At 54.4% G+C, this 20,005-nt stretch overlaps 1 protein-coding gene and 1 long non-coding RNA gene across 3 annotated transcripts; both read right to left on the bottom strand.

Annotated features, from left to right (window-relative positions):
* Positions 1–656: 656 nt before the first annotated feature.
* Positions 657–3,631, bottom strand: LOC138915726 (apolipoprotein C-I-like). The gene is made up of 4 exons (XM_070223012.1): positions 2,853–3,631; positions 2,694–2,767; positions 2,036–2,207; positions 657–939 (listed from the first exon to the last, which is right to left on the bottom strand). Exons 2-4 carry the CDS (start codon positions 2,749–2,751, stop codon positions 843–845), a joined length of 327 nt encoding a protein of 108 aa, XP_070079113.1. The 5' UTR covers positions 2,752–2,767; positions 2,853–3,631; the 3' UTR covers positions 657–842.
* Positions 3,632–14,299: 10,668 nt separating this feature from the next.
* On the bottom strand, positions 14,300–17,196 carry LOC138915725 (uncharacterized). 2 transcript variants are annotated; one of them, XR_011421882.1, is made up of 3 exons: positions 16,332–17,196; positions 15,518–15,690; positions 14,300–14,417 (listed from the first exon to the last, which is right to left on the bottom strand). It is a non-coding gene; the product is annotated as an uncharacterized lncRNA (long non-coding RNA). The 2 variants fall into 2 exon arrangements; XR_011421883.1 differs by having other exon boundaries at positions 16,502–17,097.
* Between the last annotated feature and the right edge of the window lie 2,809 nt (positions 17,197–20,005).

Genomic DNA, 20,005 nt, shown 5'->3' with positions numbered 1-20,005 from the left:
GAACAACATCTCAAGGCCCATTTTATAATCAAGTATCTGAGCAGAAGGATAAGAAGTATAGACAACCCAAATTTTGACAGTCCCTGAAAAACAGACCTAATCCCAGTGGGGCTTCCTTCTGATCTCCATTGGGGCAGACATCTGGTCTCATTTCCCATAGTCTTCTGCTCCACTCGATCTGCAACAGAGACTGAAGCAATGCCCCATACCCTGATCCGACAGTTGTCATTGACGATGGCTATCAGCACAGACTATCTGCCCAGGGCCATCACATTCCTAAGGAACTCAAAGGAGCAAAGTTATCAACTTATAGCAGCCGGGAGGGGCCATCAAATCTACAGAGCATGTGTGGATTAGTTAATCAGACGTCATGCAAAGTTACAACATGGTTTCTTTTCTACCATATGGCTGCCCTTATGTCAACCTTGTGTCAATCGGGTAGCAATTTCACCTCTCTGAACCTTAGTGCTCCCATGGCATTTATCGGGCCAGCTCCCAACATTCTCATGAGGATGCTTTTGAGATCGTGAAGTTCAAAGTCCTCAGTGCAGAGCAAGTAGAGATGCTCCACACATGAGTCATTGCCTCTCTTCCCCGAAGCCGCAACCCCCACCCTGTCCCATGGTCACCGTCCCACAGCAAAGACGCACTCAGAATGCTCTACAGGATTTTTATTGCTGGTGGGGACTGGAGGGGACGTGGGATGTCCTGTGGGAAGTCTTCGACACAGAGGCTGGGCATGTGGGAAGTTTCAGAGCCTTTGTCTGGGCCTCTGTCTGGGGCACAGCCTTGGAGGAGAGGGGCAGATCCTGCTAGGGTGGGGGCGTGGCGGGTGGATGCAGCTAGGGTTGGGGGTTAAGCGGGGCAGCATCCTTGTGTGGAGGGGGAACGTGATCTACTGTATCTGGAATATCTTTCATTGTATTTGATGCCATTTTCCTGTAGAGAGAGACGGGGAGAGGTGACTGTGTTTTGCCCCAATCCCGCCCCTACCCTGACTCCCTGGTCTCTCTCTTCCCCCAAGAAGATTCGGAGGAGACCAGAACTGGGTGGCCCGACTTCTGTGCCTGTTTCCCAGAGGGACCAAGCTCCTTGAAGTCAGAACTCTTCATCCAGGCCTCTCAAGGCCTGCCCTCTCTGCCCCACGCCCACTCTGGCCCTCACTGTCCCCTGTCCCCTGCTGATTCAAGGACACTTTCCAGCCGCCCGCCCTTTGCCCAGGCTGTTCCCTTGGCCTAGAATGCCACCCTCGCCTTGACTATGTGCACATCTTCCTGCCTCAGGGCCTTTGCACTCCCCGTCCACAGGGAACATTCTCCCCACATTCCTAGCCCCTGCTGCATTTTCCCTCATTCAGATCTCAACTGAAAGTGTCACTCTTCAGAGCAGACCCAGTCGCCCTGTCTACAAGAGCCCCTCCCCATCCCTGCTTGTTCTCAACACCCTGTTTATCGTCTTCTCAGTGCTGCGCTCCCTCTGGGCTCCTCTCCTGGAACTCCCTGGTTCATGGGCTGTTTCCCTCCCTCTCCCTCCCCCGAATGGCAGCTCCCCGTGGGCTGTGACTTTGTCCTGTTCATTGCTCTCCTTCCCTAATGCACCAGGTCCTGGCCCTGAGCCGATGCTCAATGAATATTTGTTCACAAATGAATGCTTTCCTAACTCCTCAGACAGAGCCACTGTGGGCGAAACACCCTGGAGCGTCCACACTGTGCCAGGCCCCACGCAGTCCTCCAGGTCCTTCCCCTCAGAAGCCCCCATGGCACAGATGGAGAAACTGCAGCTCCTGATGTCACAGGAGGAGAGGGTCTGCCCCAGCCTATGCCCCAGGTCTGTCCCGTCCCAGCTTGGGCCTGTCCCCACCACCCAGGGCCATCTCCGCATGAGCCTGGACAGAGTCAGGAACCTGTCCCTGAAGTCTGAGCACCCAGAGAGCCAGCTGTGTGACCGCAGGGACCTTGTCAGCCTCCCCAGCCTCAGTTTTCCCGGTGTCTTCACCCATGCACCCAGCCCACCCGGGTCCGGGAAGGGGACTAACCGGGTCGCTGAAGCTCCATTCTTCTTGTTGATGTCGTGGATGATGTGTTTCACGATCTCCTTCCCCAGGTGCTTTCCAACCTTCTTCAACCCCCCCCAGATGACGTCGATGACGCCGTCCGGCTCTAGGTCCGCCTGGTCCGGCTCTAGGTCTGCCTGGGCCGGGGCTCGGCCTGTCCAGGAGACGGGGAGGGTGCAAACATCTCAGTATTGGGAGACCTCCTGATGAGCGTCAGGGATGGGAAAGGAGGTCCAGGAACGAGATTCTTGGGGCTCATGGTGTTAAAATGACGGGGGAGGGTAGTGGAGCCCCAGGTGGGTCTTAAGCTGCTGGGAATTGCTTTCTCTCCCCCTGGACACACCCCGCCCACGCTTCCACTCTGCAAGAGCAAGACAACCACCCTGGAAGGGTGGGGATCACTACGTCATCCGTTGCTGGGGTTCCCCAGGGCAGACTTCCCACCTGCTGGACCACCCCTTAGAGAACCTGAGACCCAGCTGATGGGATGTGGGGTGGGGGTGATGAATGGACGACAGGGGAAGAAGGGCACATAAGGGGCCGCAGTGCTCTCCAGGGTCCTCTGAGCCTGGACCCCATGCCCAGGGCCAGCTTTGCATGTCCAACTCTCAAACTCCCAGGGTCTCCTCTCCTCTTTTACCTTCACACACCATCCACAGAGCCACCAACAGGACCGGGAGCGACAGAGCAAGCCTCATGGCTGGTGAGGGGGCTCTGGAGGCAGAAGCGGGGATCGGGTCATCAGTGACACCCCATATCCCTCCACCAGGTCCCTCCCGCGAAGTCAGTGAGCACCTACCTGGACCAGAGAGGGACAGGACAGGTGAGCTCCCAGCTGGACCAGTGAGGGCCAGGTGAGATGAGGGAGCCTGTCCTGTCCTGGGCCTTTATTAGGCTGGGGAGGGGTGGGGCAGGTCCCCTTTCCTCCACCTGGGCCTCCCCTGGGCCTGCCTCCGAGTGTTCTCTCACCTTTCCATTTGGGCCCCTTGCTGATGGCAGCGGGTCAGGTGGGGCGCAGGCAAGACCCTTTGGCCCGAAGCCTGTGGCTGTCCATTGCCCACATCTCCAAATCTCCCTGACTGTGGGGCCCTGCACCTGCTCCAGCCCCTTCCCCCTCAGGGGGCAGTCTCCACCTCCCCTACTGATGCACACCCTGCTCCCAGACTCAGGGCCTCTGGATCTCCCTCTGGGTGGCTGAGTGACTCAGTTCACCCTGGACCCCGGCCCTCTTCCATCCACCCCTTCTTCACAAGCCTCTTCAGCCCAAACAGCTCCCGCTCCACGTCTCTGGGCTCACGCAGTTGCCCCACACTCCTACCCCCTGCAGGTCCCCCCCATCTCACTCTCAGACTCGCCCTTCACGCCCCACACCTTGCATCTGGAGCACCCAGGCCTCCCTCCCTGCTCTCTGGGTCTGAACCGCACAGCCCCCTCTCTCCCTTTTGGAGAGGGGTCTTTCCAGCCTGTCTGAACTGCAAAACCTGCACTGCAAGGCTCCCAGTGTGGGCCCCACCATCCTTCCCCCAGGCCCCCTCTTCCATTGCTCCTGCATCTCCAAGTCTGCAGGGCCCTGTAAACACTCCATCTGCTGTTCGTCACCCTCCCAGGCCCCTCCTGGCACCCGGGTCCCCAGCTCCCCTCCCTCCACCACATCTGCCTCTCAGGGCTGGATCCAGGGCTTCCTCCCTCCTCTCAGCCGCCTTTGACCCCCAGTGATCCCTGGCAGCTGGGAGAAGGGTGGCCCAGGATCCAGACTCTAGCTTGGCTGACCTTGTGTCCCCCAACCACGTGTCTGTCTGGAGATGAGAGGGGATGGTTTGAAAGGGACACACAGACACTACCCTGGCAGCATTGCAACACCCCTTTGGCCACCTCAGCACTTCCGGTCCCTGTCAGCCCCCCTGCTGCCTTCCCAGACATCCGCCTCCCTGGTGAATCCAGCATTCCCCAGACATGCACCCCAAGTCTGCTCCCCTCCCTGTCCTGACTGAAAAGAAGAGAAAAACAAGTTGGCTTTTCCAGTCTAATCGTCATATTGGGTTTTCTGTTCACAGATGGGGAAACTGAGGCACAGCTCAGAGCATTCAATGGTTTAGTGAATGGTTAGGTGGATGGAGGCATCTTAGTCCCTCCCCTCCCCAGACCTCTGGCTGTCTCTCTGCCACCCCGCCAGTGTCAGCCTCCTCCCCACAGCACCCCTGCCAGCCTGTGTTTTCCGAAGCTCTGTCCCCAGCCTCTGTTCCATGTATTGATGGGAGTTGGGCTGCGGTGAGGTGGGACAGCCCTGTCTGCTCAGACGTCGTCATATGTGAAGATTCAGAATTCATCTCTTCAAACAAGAGACGTGGCTGGTGACACCTCTTTCCCTGACACCTGGGGAAACAGGCTCAGAGGGGTGGCCCCAGCTCCAGGGCACACTGTGATCAGTGGAATGCTGAGCTGGGGCCAGGCCCTGGTCTCTGAGCCCACTGACCCTTTCCCTCCTCACTGGGCTCTGGGTGAGTCAGGTGGGAGAGGGGAGCCGCCTCCACAGGGGCACCCAAAGCAGGGCCAGGGAAAGCCCTCGTGGTGCAGAGTGTGCCGGAGACAATGCAGGCACAGGGGCGAGGAGAATGCAGCCTGGCCTGGGAGACATGAGCGCCAACTTGGCCCGTCGCCTGCGGTGGGACCCCTGCTCCCCTCTTCTGAGCACTGAGGGCGTGGGAGAGGAGAGGCCGGTGGTTCCCAGATCCAGCCCTGGCTTCTCTAGTGTCAGCTCTCAGCTCCATCTCTGAGCCCTGAGTTCCAGGGGCGGGGCTGACCCTCCCAGGGTGGGCCTCTCCTTCTCCCTGCAGCCTGGACTCCGCACCCACTGGGCTTGTCGGGATAGACAAGAGGTCCACAACCCAGCTGGAGGAGGGAAGGAGGGAGACTGAGGGCAGAGGACAGGGAGGAGCAGCTCTGGGGGAAGGGACTTGCTAACCGAGAGGGAGGGAAATAGGCAGAGGAAATAGCAACAGCAGAATGGTGGACAAGACGAGCCTGGAGGAGGGAGCGTGAAGGGAAAAAAGAAACAGGCAGGGTCAGGGGGCAAGAGATTCTGGAGGTGGGAAAGAGAACAGAGAGTGGTGGAAGGAAACAGAACCCAGAAAAATGAAGTCTCTTGGGGACAGCAGGTCAGCAGACAGAAGGAGCAGAATCAGGTAGGACGACAGGGACAATGGCGTCGGGAAAGTGGCCTCACCATGACAGTGGTCTCCGGTCTTTTGAGTCACAACAACCCTCTAAACAGATATTATGAAGCTGAGATGAGAGGGAAGCGTGTGAGACGCTGAGCTCCATGATGGAGGGAGACACAGAGAGGAAGATGGCAGAGACGGGGAGAGCTGAGAACAGTCAGAGAGAGGCAAGGCCGGGAGCTCCAATGGAGAAAGGAAGCAAGAAATGAAGAGAGACCCCTAAGAGCTGGTGATAGGGACAGAATGAAATAACAAACAACCCTGGAAGGAACGTCCTCGTTCATCTCCCCGTATGTCTCTCTGGCCCCTGCATTGGACCATGTTTGGGATCCCTGGGACACAGGACACACAAATGCTTCGTGTCACTAGGAACAGCCAGGCTAGTCTCCATTCCAGTGACCCAGAACACAATCCTGAGCAGTGTATGCAGCTTCCCAGGTGCCCACGAAACCATCCCATCATAGACCAAGCCGTCCTGTCCCTCTTCTATCCTATTGTATCCATAATGAAATGTCAGCCTTGTTTTGCAGGACCAATGAGCAAAGCCTGCAAGCCATGTGGCTGGAGCATGCTCAGAAGATGGAACCCTTGTCCTCAGGTGACCTGGAGCCACCTAGGAAGCAAAAGTTCCTTAACTGTGGAACTCAATGTGCAGAGAAAGTGGTGTGGGCAGCCTCACGAGAAGGGAGGGGTCCCTTGATGGGTAGCAATCCGGACTTCTAAGATTGTGACACTCCTGCCCTCCAATCACATTCCGCCAAGCTAGTATTCTGCATAACCCCGCCCTCTCCCAACTCCATAAAGTCTGCCCGTATTTCAGCTCAGGGAGACAGATCTGAGCCTTGCCTGCTGTCTCCTTGCTTGTCAACCTTGCAATAAAGCTCTTTCTTCTCTCCAAAGCCGGTGCCGTAGTATTGGCTTCTCCAACCATCGGGCAGTGAGCGCTTGCTCAGTAACCAATTTGGTGACCACAAAGGGACTTTTGTTCTCTTGGCCACCTGGCCAAAGCTCGGTGGCCCCTCAGCAGGGCGATGGTCCACCTTATTGACCCTGAGCAGCCCCCAGGCTGTTTGAGTCTGGAGGGTCAACTTTGGGCTCTTGCTTCCCCACGGCAGCACCAGCAGCTCTTTCTGTTACTTTCACTCTTGAAAGAAGAAGCCATTGGTGGATGAAGATGTTTCATGGTTGAGTAATCTTAAGAAAGTGACTGTGCTTTACCTCATCTCCTCGTTTGAGCCCCTGGAAATATAAATTTGACTTGTATTTTAGGAAATTCTGGTGGGCTGAGTTGCAAATCTTGGTCTTGGATCTGGGATAATTAGAGACAGTGTAAATGGTTCACTCGGAGTTACTCCTGGTAATCTGGTCCTGAGTACTCTTGGTAATATGGTTCTGAGTACTCCTGGTAATCTGGCTAGCATTCTAATCTATGTTATATGTAGAATTGTCTTGTGTGTTATTGTGTATTAATATTGTTTGTCTAATTTGAATCGGTTGTTTAGGGACTGAGTTCTGGGTGACCACAAGAAATTCTCTTTCGGAACTAATTTTAGGAGGGTCTTCTGACTCTGAGGAAAAGAGGCCGTGTTCCCTCCAGTCCTTCTGGATGTTCCCCGGTGACTAAGGTTTTGTGGAGGTGTCGGGGCATCTGCCTGTGACACACAATGACCTCATAGGCAAAACCCCCCAAATATACCTCGGCAAACCTTCCCTGTTCATGGTGAAGCGCCCGACAGTGGCAGCCTGTCCGCGGCTTACTCGCCTGAGCTCTGTTGGTGTTGGAACATGTAAAGGAAACAGCTGACGCCTTGGTCATTCTCGGGGGAGTTGTCCCTGCAAGCTCCACACTGTCAGAATGTGAACCTCATCCCTAGAGAGACCTTGTTTGTTGCAGCCACCTGGGAGTCAGCCCTCTGAAATGGGAAATGTAGATGATCCACGCCATGGAAGCCCTTGTGGATACATTCTTCAAAATTGGGTGATGTTCTCTTATAAGCCCATGAAGAAGAAGAAAATGATTTTCTTTTATAAGACAGGCTGGCCCCAAGACTCATTGGGTCAAATGAGGTGTGGCCTGAGAATAGGTCTTTGAACTATGAGACCATCTTGCAATTAGACCTATTCCGTAAAAGGGAAGAGAAATGGGATGAGATCCCTTATGTGCAAGCTTTCTTGTCTTGATCTCAAAAAAGAAAGGGGTGCAAGCTCATGATCCAGAGGGAGGATGCACAAATGAAACCCTATCCTTCCAGAATCAAAGTCAGAGGGTGACCTTGCCCTTGCCCATTTGTTGTGTCCTACAGCACCTCCACCGCATGCTGGAGGCACGGTTGGAGATGACCAGGAAGCGCATAATGACCCCCCTGATGCCGCTGACTTGGCTCAGTACCCACTTTGTCTAGGAGAATGGGATGGTCACCCCTCCTCATACCCATTGGGGTCCTCAGTGCGACACAGAGAATGTTCCACCCCAGGTAGGGAAATTCCCGTTAAGGCAAATTCCCCACCAAGGCCAGCCCAGAGGGTTTCTGTAGGTGCATTCCCCCTTTTCCACTTTGGACATATGCAATTGGAAAAACAACATGCCTGCCTACCGAGATGATCCCCCACAGAGGGAAAGTTTGTTTACGTCCATATTTGCTACTCTGACCAACTGCGCCGACGTTCAGGCCCTCATGGACATCCTCCTCACCCCAGAGGAAGGGGGGATGATACTGGACAGAGCTCATCAGGAGGCCAAGAGACTCCATGAGTCACAACTTAGCAACTCAATCAGGGCTCCAGCGGTAGAGGCCGTGCCCGGGGTTGAGCCAGGCTGGGACTCCAATGACGCCGGAGACTGGTCAAGCTTAAACCATCACAAAGCATGTTTAGGAACTGGAATTCAGGAGGGGGGCCCCAAGACAAAGAGCCTAAATAAGGTCCAGGAGGTGCAATAGAGACCAAAAGAAAGCCCTTTGACCCTCCTAGTGAAAGTCTTTGAAGCTTCCGTAAGGTATACTGACATTGATCCAGGACATCTGGGCAACATGAGGCTAATCAGCATGACTTATCAGCCAAAGCGCCCGAGATATAAGGAAACATTTACAAAGACTAGAAGGGGGATTAGGGATGCTGATGTCACAGCTGTTTGAGGTTGCCTTTACAGTGTGTAACAGTGGGACCAGATACCAGAAAGACACAAACAACGGGAGATGAGACAGCAGGCTGCCCTGCTCACTGTACCAATCAGTGGGAATTAACCAAAACCACCTCCATCCACTGCAAGAGGCAGAAGACCATGTGTAAGACCCTCGGGGTCCCCTTCTTCCAATCATCCTGGGCACATGACTTGGGGACTAGACAATGTGCCTATTGCAAGCAGGAAGCCCATTGGAAAAAAGGATTCCCATTCTTAGAAGGTGAGAAAGGAAACAGTGTGCCTGGTGACCAGATGCCCCAATTTGGCGACAGTCACCAAGAATGAAGGGGCCCACGGGTTTCTCTAGACTCCACCAGCATCACTGACATGTCCCTCAGGGAACCCTGGGTGACAACTGCTGTGGGAAAAAGACTTGTAGACTTTCTAATTGACACTGGAGCTACTTATCCTGTTGAACCCCAGACAGGCCACGCCCTCCCTCAAGACCACGTCCATTCCTGGTGAATCTGGGGAATTCTCTCGTACATGTTTCCTACAATCGCTCAAGTGTCACGTAGGGAAAACATACCTAAAGCACAGCTGTCTGTGTATGCCCGAGTGCCCTATCCATTGTGGGGGTGAGATAGACTAACCAAATGAAATGTCCAACTGACTTTTGGACCAGAGAAAGTAGACGTTAATGTGCCCCCAGATCACTCCTGCGCCCTCCAAGACGCCATGTTGCAACCGGGAGAGGAGCTGCAATCAGGAGTCCCTGGAAAACTTCTAGAAAGGCAAGAGCAGGTGTCTGGGCCAAAGGGAGGTGTGGAGGAGCCAAGATGGCTAACCAATGGTGGTAAAGCTCTGCCCAGACGCCTGGGCTCCAAATTTAAGGCAATGCCCTTGACAGAGAAATGAGAACGAGGGTACAAAGCCTCTGACAGCCACCTTCTCAAATGACAATCAATCCGACTGTGTGGTTCCCCATATAACACTCCCGTCCTACCAGTGCAAACACCCGGGACAGCAGACAATTATTTTCTACAGAATTTGAGAGCCAGTAACCAAATAGTAGAGGATCCACATCAGGGGATGCCAAATCCTTATGCTCTGCTTACAACTTCATCTGGAGGCTTCTGCTGGTTTACAGTTCTGGACTTCAAGGATGCCTTTCACTGCATACCCCTAAGCCCTCTGTCTCAGGATCTCTTCCTCTTTGAATGGGATGATACCGAGAAGAATGTAAAACAGCGATATTGCTGGATGGTCCTCCTGCAAGGATTCCAAAATGCCCCCACCATCTTCGGGGGAGCCCCAGCCAAGGACGTAAGGCATCTCCAGTTATGTGAAGGAGTCTTACTCCAATACGTGGAAGACATACTGATTGCCGGTAAAACTAAGGAAGCTTCAGACCAATCCATGATCATTACTTTAAACTTTGTAGCACAAAGGGGATATAAAGTCTCCCAGGGGAGGGCGCAAATTTCTCAACCAGCTTCAAAATATCTAGGATCTGAGTCATCAAAAGGACAGAGAAACTTATGACTGGACCGATGGGTGGCACTAGCTGAGTTGACTATCCCCACCACCAGAAGACAGCTGTGAGGATTTCAGGATTCGCTGGCTTTTGTCACATTTGGATCCCTAAATTACGGCTTATGCCCAAACCGGTATATGAGATTCTTAAAGGAAATGACTATGAACCAATAAACTGGACTGCAGAACGCCACAAGGCATTTTATATCGTCATGGAGAAGCTTCCAGTGGCCCCAGCACTTGGTCTCGCGGACATTAAGAAACCGTTTTCTTTCTGTGTGTGAAAGACCAGGAGTGAGCGTTGCAGCGCTAACTCAGAATTTAGGTGCTGCCAGAAGGCAGTAGCTTATTTTTCAAAACAACAGGACATTGTAACTCAAGATGTCCAGTTTGCCTCCAGACCGTGGCTGCAACCTGGGAACTTCTGCAAGAGCCTGAAACATTTACCCTGGGTCAGCCGCCTACTGTGCACCCTCCACGTCGTGTGCTACTTCTGCTTGAACAAAAAGATGGATATTGGCCTCCTGCAGGGAGACTGGGGAAATATCAGGCCATACTACAGGACAACCCAGATGTAAACTTGAAGGTGATGTCTCCCCTAAACCTGGACGCCCTGCTCCCCAGGATGACAGCAGAACCTGTCCATGGTTGTACACAAATGACTGAAGAAGTTCACTGTAGCAGCCCCGACCTGACTGCCCAGCCTTTGGAAAATCCGCATACGGAAATGTTGACTGATGGAGCATCTTCATGCACCGTGGACTCCAGGATGCTGAGTACACAGTGGTGACTCCACAGGAAAACCCAGAAGCAGAAGCCCTCCCTCCAGGTCCGTCTGCCCAGAAGGCAGAGATCAGCCCTCTCGAGAGCAGTGCACCTTGGAGCTAAGAGGAAGGTAACCATTTATACGATGCTCAGGATGCCTCCTCCATCGTGCATGCACATGGGGCGATATGGAAAGAGAGAGGACTGCTAACTTTAAGAAGAAAAGACATCAAACACGCGGAAGGGGTACTGGCCCTATTAGAATCTGTTCTGATGCTGGAAAAAGTGGCCATAGTACATTGCCTGGACCACCCAAACACTGATAGTTACATAGCTTCAGGACATAATTTGGCCAATCAGGCTGCAACATAGGCAGCCAGGACCCCAAACCCAGATCGTAAGGCCATAGCACTACTTCTGAGTGTGGATCTGTCTCTTTTAAGCCTCAATGCTCAGAAACGGATCTAGACAGAGCAGCTGAATGGGGACTGCATGCTCACTCTCGAGGCTTAGATGGTGATCCGTACCAAACCCCCAGAGCAGGCTGGATTTAGGATGAACAGGGACCAGTGCTTATACCCGGGCACTTAATGGAAGGAATTGTTACTCGTCTGCATCACGGAATCAATCATAGGAGGGATGCCACTTATCATCGGCTCCAAAAGTCTATGGTTGGGCCACAAAGGCAAAGAACCATCCAAAAGGTGGTACAAAATTGCCTGAATGTGCCCGGAACAATCCCAAAAGCGGGCCACTTCAATTTATAAAAGGGGTGCCAACCCCAGGGAAAGCACCAGGAGATGATGGGCAGATTGACTTTACTGTTCTACCAAGAGCCGCGGGAAATTAGACCTATTTGCTGGTATTTGGGGACACCTTCACAGGATGGGTGGAAGGCTTTCCATGCAGGACAGAAAAGGCTTTCGAAGTAATCAAGGAAATGATCCCTTGCTAACAGAAACGATGCCTCGCTTTGGGCTGCCTCTTTCCATTCAAAGCGATAACGGAGGACCTTTCACAGGCAAGGTAACACAAGAGATGTCCGGAGCCCTCGGAATACAATGGAACTTACACGCGTCACAGAGGCCTCAGTCTACAGGAAAGACTGGAAAGATGAACCAGACTTTAAAGAAAACAAGTGCTAAAATATGCCAGGAAACCAATTTAACATGGGAAAGGGTCTGGCCAATTGCCCTGCCTGGGGGAAGAGCAGCCCCAAGAAGCAGGCTTCCATGGAGCCCTTAAGAAAGGTGATGGGGGGACCCCTCCTTCAGACTCAGTGTTATTGCAGTCTTGCAAATGGTCATATTGTGAAGGAACTAGATACTCTAAAATGGGGACGGTCTCTAGGGGCTGCTGTGTCTGCTACACATAAATATGCTTCTAGGCAATTCGTGTTCCCCACTGGCGTTCCCCTGAGAAAGCAGGGTGAGTAAGAATGTGACCCGGAGCCCTCCTTGGGCTCAAATCCCGGCTCTACCCACATTTGCTATGTGACTCACACAAGTGACTTTAGCCTGCTGTGCCTCAGTTTCTTCCTCCCTAAAATAAGGGCAGGGCCAGCATCCACCTCAGAGGGGTTCTGTGCAAATGTAACGTTTAGGTTTTCGGTGGTGTTCTTTCTTTGAGATTTAGTATAATTCCTTATTTCATCAAGTCTTATTGAGGCCCTGCACCATGCCCAGACCTGTGCTGGGCTGAATGTGGGGACACAGTGGTGACAACAGCCCTGGTCCTGTCCTTCTGGGGCCTGCTTTCCAGTAGGGGTGAAAGACCTTTCCCCAGAGAGTGATGACCCAGGGAGGGCAGGGCTGGGATGGAGGAGCTTGACCCTGACTGGAGGTCAAGGAGGGGCCATCAAAGCTGAGACTTGGAGATCATTGGTCTGTGTCTAGTTCATGTCCCACCCTTGTCCTCGTCCAGATCCCTTTTCCTCATCCATGGACAGTGTGATAAACAGCTCCTGTGTGCATGACCGTGAATCAACCCAGTGCCTTGTCTTGAGCAGCCCAGCCAGGGAAGAGCAGAGCACAGGGATAGCCCCAGGCTGGGGTCCTCTGTGGTTCTCCACTTCCGGCCTGTGTGACCTTGCACAGGTGACTTTGTTACTGTGTCAGGTTCATTTCTACCTGCTGCACAGAAAGCCCAACACGGAGATGACGAGATTGCAGCAGAGAGAGGGATTAATTGCAAGACAGCCATGTGAGGAAGCCAGAGCAGGACTCTGAAATCTGCTTCCCCAAAAATGGGGACTCAGGGATATTTATAGGATGGCGGGGAAGGGTGATCTGAAATGTGCAGATGGAGGATTGGAGGTGAAGTGAAGTGAGGTAATGGATGTTCTGCACAAGCGGCGTCAGACTCCATGCCTCTTCGTAGGACGCATGTTCACAAAATGGTGGTGTGAGCATGATCTGAGGGTGGAGGTTTTATCCTCTTGACATCAAAAGGTCACCTATCGGACACCTGCATGGGTCCGGTTGATGAGCTGGTGGTCCAAACCAGCCTGAAGTGGACAAGGAGTCCTCATTCCAGAAAAACAGCTCACAGACCCATTACGATGGTGACCTAGGCTCCAGGGAGGTGTTATGTATTGGAACCTGGTGGGAGTCAGGCAGCCTTTTGCCTAAACAGCACAGTTAGCAATGGGCGCGGGGACAACTAAAACCTATAATCGGTAATTGCAAAAAGAAAAAAAACTTTACTTCCTAGCTGCTTCATCATCAATGGCTAACTGTTTGCCAGTTTCAATCCCTCTATTCCTTGGTCGTTCCCCATTCTTGAGGGATTTGGGGTGATGACCCATCTAGCTCCTTCCTGTTGAGTTGGGGTGTAGGTCTGGGTTAGAGGAATGAAACTGTTAACACTCATTTGGAAATATTCTCTTGTTCCTGGCTTCAGGTTGACATTTTGCATTATTAGAATTTTGTACCTTGCTCGAAAGCTTTGGAACAACAGCTCAAGGCCCATTTTGTAATCAAGTATCTGAGCAGAAGGATAAGGAGTATAGACAACCCAAATTTTAACAGTCCCTTAAAAATAGACCTAATCCCAGTGGGGCTTCCTTCTGATCTCCATTGGGGCAGACATCTGGTCTTATTTCCCATAGTCTTCTGTTCCACTGGATATGGGTCAGCGACTGAAGCAATGCCCCATACCCTGATCCTACAGTTGTCATTGACGATGTCTATCAGCACAGACTGTCTGCCTAGGGGCCATCCCATTCCTAAGGAACTCAAAGGAACAAAGTTATCAACTTACAGCAGCCGGGAGGGGCCATCAAATCTACAGAGCACGTGTGGGATAGTTAATCAGAGGTCATGCAAAGTTACAACATGGTTTCTTTTCTACCATATGGCTGCCCTTATGTCAACCTTGTGTTGATCGGGTAATGATTTCACCTCTCTGAGCCTCAGTGCCCCCATGGCATTTATAGGGCCAGCTCCCAACGTTCTCATGAGGATGCTTTTGAGATCGTAAAATTCAAAGTCCTCAGTGCAGAGCAAGTAGAGATGCTCCACACGTGAGTCTTTGCCTCTCTTCCCCGAAGGCGCGACCCTCACCCTGTCCCATGGCCCCCGCCCCACAGCAAAGAAGCACTCAGAATTCTGTACAGGATTTTTATTGCGGGTGGGGGGTGGAGGGGACATGGGATGTCCTGTGTGGAGGGGGAATGCGATCTACTGTATCTGGAATATCTTTCATTGTCTTTGATGCCATTTTCCTGTAGAGAGAGACGGGGAGAGGTCACCGTGTTTTGCCCCAATCCCAGGGTACCCTGACTCTCTGGTGTTTCACTTCCCCCAGCAGATTCGGAGTTGACCAGACCTGGGTGGATCCACTTCTGTGCCTGTTTCCCAGAGGGACCAGACCTCCTGGAAGTCAGAACGCTTCATGCTGGCCTGGCTCTCAAGGCCTGCCCTCTCTGCCCCATGCCCACTCTGGCCCTCACTGTCCCCTGTCCCCTGCTGATTCAAGGACACTTTCCAGCCGCCCGCCCTTTGCTCAGGCTGTTCCCTTGTCCTAGAATGCCACCCTCTCCTTGACTATGTGCACATCTTCCTGCCTCAGGGCCTTTGCACTCCCCGTCCACAGGGAACACTCGCCACAGATTCCTAGTCCCTGCTGCATTTTCCCTCATTCAGATCTCAATTGAAAGTGTCACTCTTCAGAGCAGACCCAGTCGCCCTGTCTACAAGAGCCCCTCCCCATCCCTGCTTGTTCTCAACACCCTGTTTATCGTCTTCTCAGTGCTGCGCTCCCTCTGGGCTCCTCTCCTGGAACTCCCTGGTTCATGGGCTGTTCCCCTCCCCCTCCTTCCCCCGAATGGCAGCTCCCTGTTGGCTGAGACCTCGTCCTGTTCATCGCTCTCCTTCGCCACATGCACCAGGTCCTGGCCCTGAGCCGATGCTCAATGCATATTTGTTCAGTAACGAATGCTTTCCTAACTCCTCAGACAGAGCCACTGTGGGCGAAACACCCTGGAGCGTCCACACTGTGCCAGGCCCCATGCGGTCCTCCAGGTCCTTATCCTCAGAAGCCCCCATGGCACAGATGGAGAAACTGCGGCTCCTGAGGTCACAGGAGGAGAGGGTTTGCCCCAGCCTATGCCCCAGGTCTGTGCAGCCCCAGCTTGGGCCTGTCCCCACCACCCGGGGCCATCTCCACATGAGCCTGGCCGGAGTCAGGAACCTGTCCCCCAAGTCTGAGCACCCAGACAGCCAGCTGTGTGACCGCAGGGACCTTGTCACCCTCCCCAGCCTCAGTTTTCCCGGTGTCTTCACCCATGCACCCAGCCCACCCGGGCCCGGGAAGGGGACTAACCAGGTCGCTGAAGCTCCGTTCTTCTTGTTGATGTCGTGGATGATGTGTTTCACGATCTTCTTCCCCAGGCGCTTTCCAACCTTCTTCAACCCCCCCCCAGATTACGTCGATGACGCCGTCCGGCTCTAAATCGTCCTGGTCGGGCTCTAGGTCCACCTGGGCTGGGGCTCGGCCTGTCCAGGAGACGGGGAGTGTGCAAACATTTCGGTTTTGGGGGCCTCCCGATGAGTGTCAGGGATGGGAAAGGAGGTCCAGGAACGGGATTCTTGGGGCTCATGGTGTTCAAATGGGGGGGAGGGTAGTGGAGCACCCAGGGGTTCTCAAGCTGCTGGGAATTGCCTTCTCTCCCCCTGGACACAGCCCGCTCACCCTTCCACACTGTGAGAGCAAGACAGCCAATCCTGGAGGGGTGGGGGTCAGTACGTCATCCCTTGCTGGGGCTCCACATGGCAGATTTCCCACCTGCTGGACCACCCCTTAGAGAACCTGAGACCCAGCTGACGGGATGTGGCAGGGTGACGAATGTACGACAGGGAAAACCGGGCAAATAAGGGGCCCCAGAGCTCTCCAGGGTCCTCTGAGCCTGGACCCCATGCCCGGTGCAAGCTTTGCACTTCCAAGTCTCAAACTCCCAGGGGCTCCTCTCCCCTTTTAACTTCACACACCATCCACAGAGCCACCAACAGGACCGGGAGCGACAGAGCAAGCCTCATGGCTGGTGAGGGGGCTCTGGAGGCAGAAGCGGGGATGGGGTCATCAGTGACATCCCGTATCCCTCCCACAGGTGCCTCCTGGGAAGTCAGTGAGCACCTACCTGGACCAGTGAGGGACAGGGCAGGTGAGCTCCCACCTGGACCAGTGAGGGACAGGGGAGATGAGTGAGCCTGGCCTGGCCTGGGCCTTTATAGGGCTGGGGAGGGGTGGGGCAGGTCCACTTTCCTCCACCGGGGCCTCCCCTGGGCCTGCCTCCCTGTGTCCTCTCACCTTTCCATTTGGGCCCCTTGCTGATGGCAGCTGGTCAGGTGGGGCTCAGGCACGACCCTTTGGCCTGAAGCCTGTGGCTTTCCATCACCCCCATCTCCAAATCTCCCTGACTGTGGGGCCCTCCGCCTGCTCCAGCCCCTTCCCCCTCAGGGGACAGTCTCCACCTCCCCTCCTGATGCAGGCCCTGCTCCCAGACTCAGGGGCTTCTCCGTCTCCCTCTGTGTAGCTCAGGGACTCAGTTCACACTGGACTCCTGGCCCTCTTCCATCCCGCCCCTCTTCACAAGCCTCTTCAGCCCAAACAGCTCTCGCTGCCCGTCTCCGGGGTCATGGAGTTGCCCCACACTCCTACTCCCTGCAGGCCCCCTCCAATCTCACTCTCAGACTCGCCCTTCACTCCCCACAACTTGCATCTGGAGCACCCAGGCCTACCTCCCTGTTCTCTGGGTCTGAACCTCACAGCCCCCACTCTCCCTTTTGGAGAGGGGTCATTTCAGCCTGTCTCAACTGTAAAACCTGCGCTGCAAGGCTCACAGCGTGGGCCCTACCATCCTTCCCCCAGGCCACCTCTTCCATTCCTCCCCCAGCTCCAAGTCTGCCGGGCCCGGTAAACACTCTGTCTGCTATTCATCACCCTCTCAGGCCCCTCCTGGAACCCAGGCCCCCATCTCCCCTCCCTCCACCACATCTGCCTCTTGGGGCTGGATCCAGGGCTTCCCCCCTCCTCTCGGCCACCTTTGACCCCCAGTGATCCCTGGCAGCTGGGAGAAGTGTGGCTCCGGATCCAGACTCTAGCTTGGCTGACCTTGTGTCCCCCAACCACGTGTCAGTCTGGAGATGAGAGAGGATGGTTTGAAAGGGACACACAGACACTACCCTGGCAGCATTGCAACATCCCTCTGGCCACCTCAGCACTTCCGGTCCCTGTCAGCCCTGCTACTGCCTTCCAAGACATCTGTCTCCCTGGTGAGCCCTGCAGTCCCCAGACATGCACCCAAAGTCTGATCCCCTTCCTGTCCTGACCCAAAAGAAGAGAAAGACAAGTTGGATTTTCCAGTCTCATCCGCATCCCAGCTATTGGGGTTTCTGTTCACAGATGGGGAAACTGTGGCACAGCCAAGAGCATTCAATGGCTCAGTGAACGGTTAGCCTCCACAATGGGTGTGGGGTCCTGGCTGCAGGGAGAAGGAGAGGTCCACCCTGGGAGGGTCAGCCCCACCCCTGGAGCTCAGGGCTCAGAGATGGAGCTGAGAGCTGACACTAGAGAAGGGCTGGAGCTGGGAGCCACCGGCCTCTCCTCTCCCACACCCTCAGTGCTCAGAGGAGGGGAGCTGGGTGGAGGCATCTTAGTCCCTCCCCTTCCCAGACCTCTGGCTGTCTCTCTGCCTCCCTGCCAGTGTCAGCCTCCTCCCCACAGCACCCCTGTCAGCCTGTGTTTCCCTAAGCTCCGTCCCCAGCCCCTGTTCCGCGTCTTGACCGGACTGGGGCTGCCGTGAGGTGGGACAGCCCTGTCTGCTCAGACATCGTCCTATGTGAGGATTCAGAATTCATCTCTTCAAAGAAGAGACGTGGCTGGTAACATCTGTTTCCCTGACACCTGGGGAAACCGGCTCAGAGGAGTGTCCCCAGCTCCAGGGCACACTGTGATCAGTGGAATGCTGAGCTGGGGCCAGGCCCTGGTCTCTGAGCCCCCTGACCCTTTGCCTCCTCACTGGGCTCTCACTGGTGAGTCAGGTGGGAGAGGGGAGCCGCCTCCACAAGGGCACCAAGGCAGGGCCAGGGAAAGCCCTCATGGTGCAGAGTGTGCAGGAGAGAAAGCAGGCACAGGGGCGAGGAGAATGCAGCCTGGCCTGGGAGACACGACAGCCAGCCTGGCCCGTCGCCTGCGGTGGGAACCCAGCTCCCCTCCTCTGAGCACTGAGGGTGTGGGAGACGAGAGGCCAGTGGCTCCCAGCTCCAGCCCTTCTCTAGTGTCAGCTCTCAGCTCCATCTCTGAGCCCTGAGCTCCAGGGGTGGGGCTGACCCTCCCACGGTGGACCTCTCCTTCTCCCTGCAGCCAGGACCCCACACCCATTGGGCTTGTCGGGATAGACAAGATGTCCACAACCCAGCTGGAGGAGGGAAGGAGGGAGACTGAGGGCAGAGGACAAGGAGGAGCAGCTCTGGGGGAAGGGACTTGCTAACCGAGAGGGAGGGAGAAAGGCAGAGGAACCAGGAACAGCAGAATGGTGGACACGACCAGCCTGGAGGAGCAAGTGTGAAGGGAAAAAGGAAACAGGCAGCGTCGGGGGCCAAAGAACCCGGAGGTGGGAGAGAGAACAGAGAGTGCTGGAAGGAAACAGAACCCAGAAAAATGAAGTCTCTTGGGGACAGCAGGACAGACATCTAGGCCAGGGGATGGAAGGAGCAGAATCAGGTAAGACGACAGGGACAATGGCGTCGGGAAAATGGCCTCACCATGACAGTGGTCTCAAGTCTTTTCAGTCAAAACCTTGTAAACAGGCATTGTGAAGCTGAGATGAGAGGGAAGAGTGTGAGCGGCTCAGCTCCATGATGCGGGGAGACACAGAGAGGAACATGCCACAGACGGGGAGAGCTGAGAACAGTGAGAGAGAGGCAAGGCCGGGAGCTCCAATGGAGAAAGGAAGCAAGAAATGAGGAGAGACCCCTAAGAGCTGGTGATAGGGACAGAAAGAAATAACAAGCAACCCCAGAAGGAACATGGTTGTCCATCTCCCCGTATGTCTCTCTGGCCCCTGCGTTGGACCATGTTTGGGATCCCTGGGACACAGGACACACAAATGCTTCGTGTCACTAGGAACAGCCAGGTGGTCTCCATTCCAGTGACCCAGCCCACAATCCTGGGCAGTGTATGCAGCTTCCCAGGTGCCCATGTAGCCATCGTAGACCAAGCCGTCCTGTCCCTCTTGCATCCTATTGTATCCATAATGAAATGTCAGAGTTGTTTTGCAGGATCAATGAGCAAAAACTGCAAGTCATGTAGCTAGAGCATGCTCAGAAGATGGAACCCTTGTCCTCAGGTGACCTGGAGCCACCTAGGAAGCAAAAGTTCCATAACTGTGGAACTCAATGTGCAGAGAAAGTGGTGTGGGCAGCCTCACGAGAAGGGAGGGGTCCCTTGATTGGTAGCAATCCGGACTTCTAAGATTGCTACACTCCTGCCCTCCAATCACATTCCGCCAAGCTAGTATTCTGCATAATCATGCCCTCTCCCAACTCCATAAAGTCTGCCCCTGCTTTAGCTCTGGGAGACAGAATCGAGCCTTGCCTGCTGTCTCCTTGCTTGAAGGTATCGAGATTGCAGCAGAGAGAGGGATTAATCACAAGGCAGCCATGTGAGGAAGCCAGAGCAGGACTCTGAAATCTGCTTCCCCAAAAATGGGGACTCAGGGATATTTATGGCAGGTAAGGGTGATCTGAAATGTGCTGATGTAGGATTGGAGGTGAAGTGAAGTGAGGTAATGGATGTTCTGCACAAGCGTCG

The sequence above is a fragment of the Equus caballus genome, chromosome 10, assembly GCF_041296265.1.
Source record: "Equus caballus isolate H_3958 breed thoroughbred chromosome 10, TB-T2T, whole genome shotgun sequence".
NCBI lineage: Eukaryota > Metazoa > Chordata > Mammalia > Perissodactyla > Equidae > Equus > Equus caballus.
The sequence above is the reverse complement of the archived record's forward strand: the minus strand, read 5'-3'. Positions and strand labels throughout refer to the sequence as shown.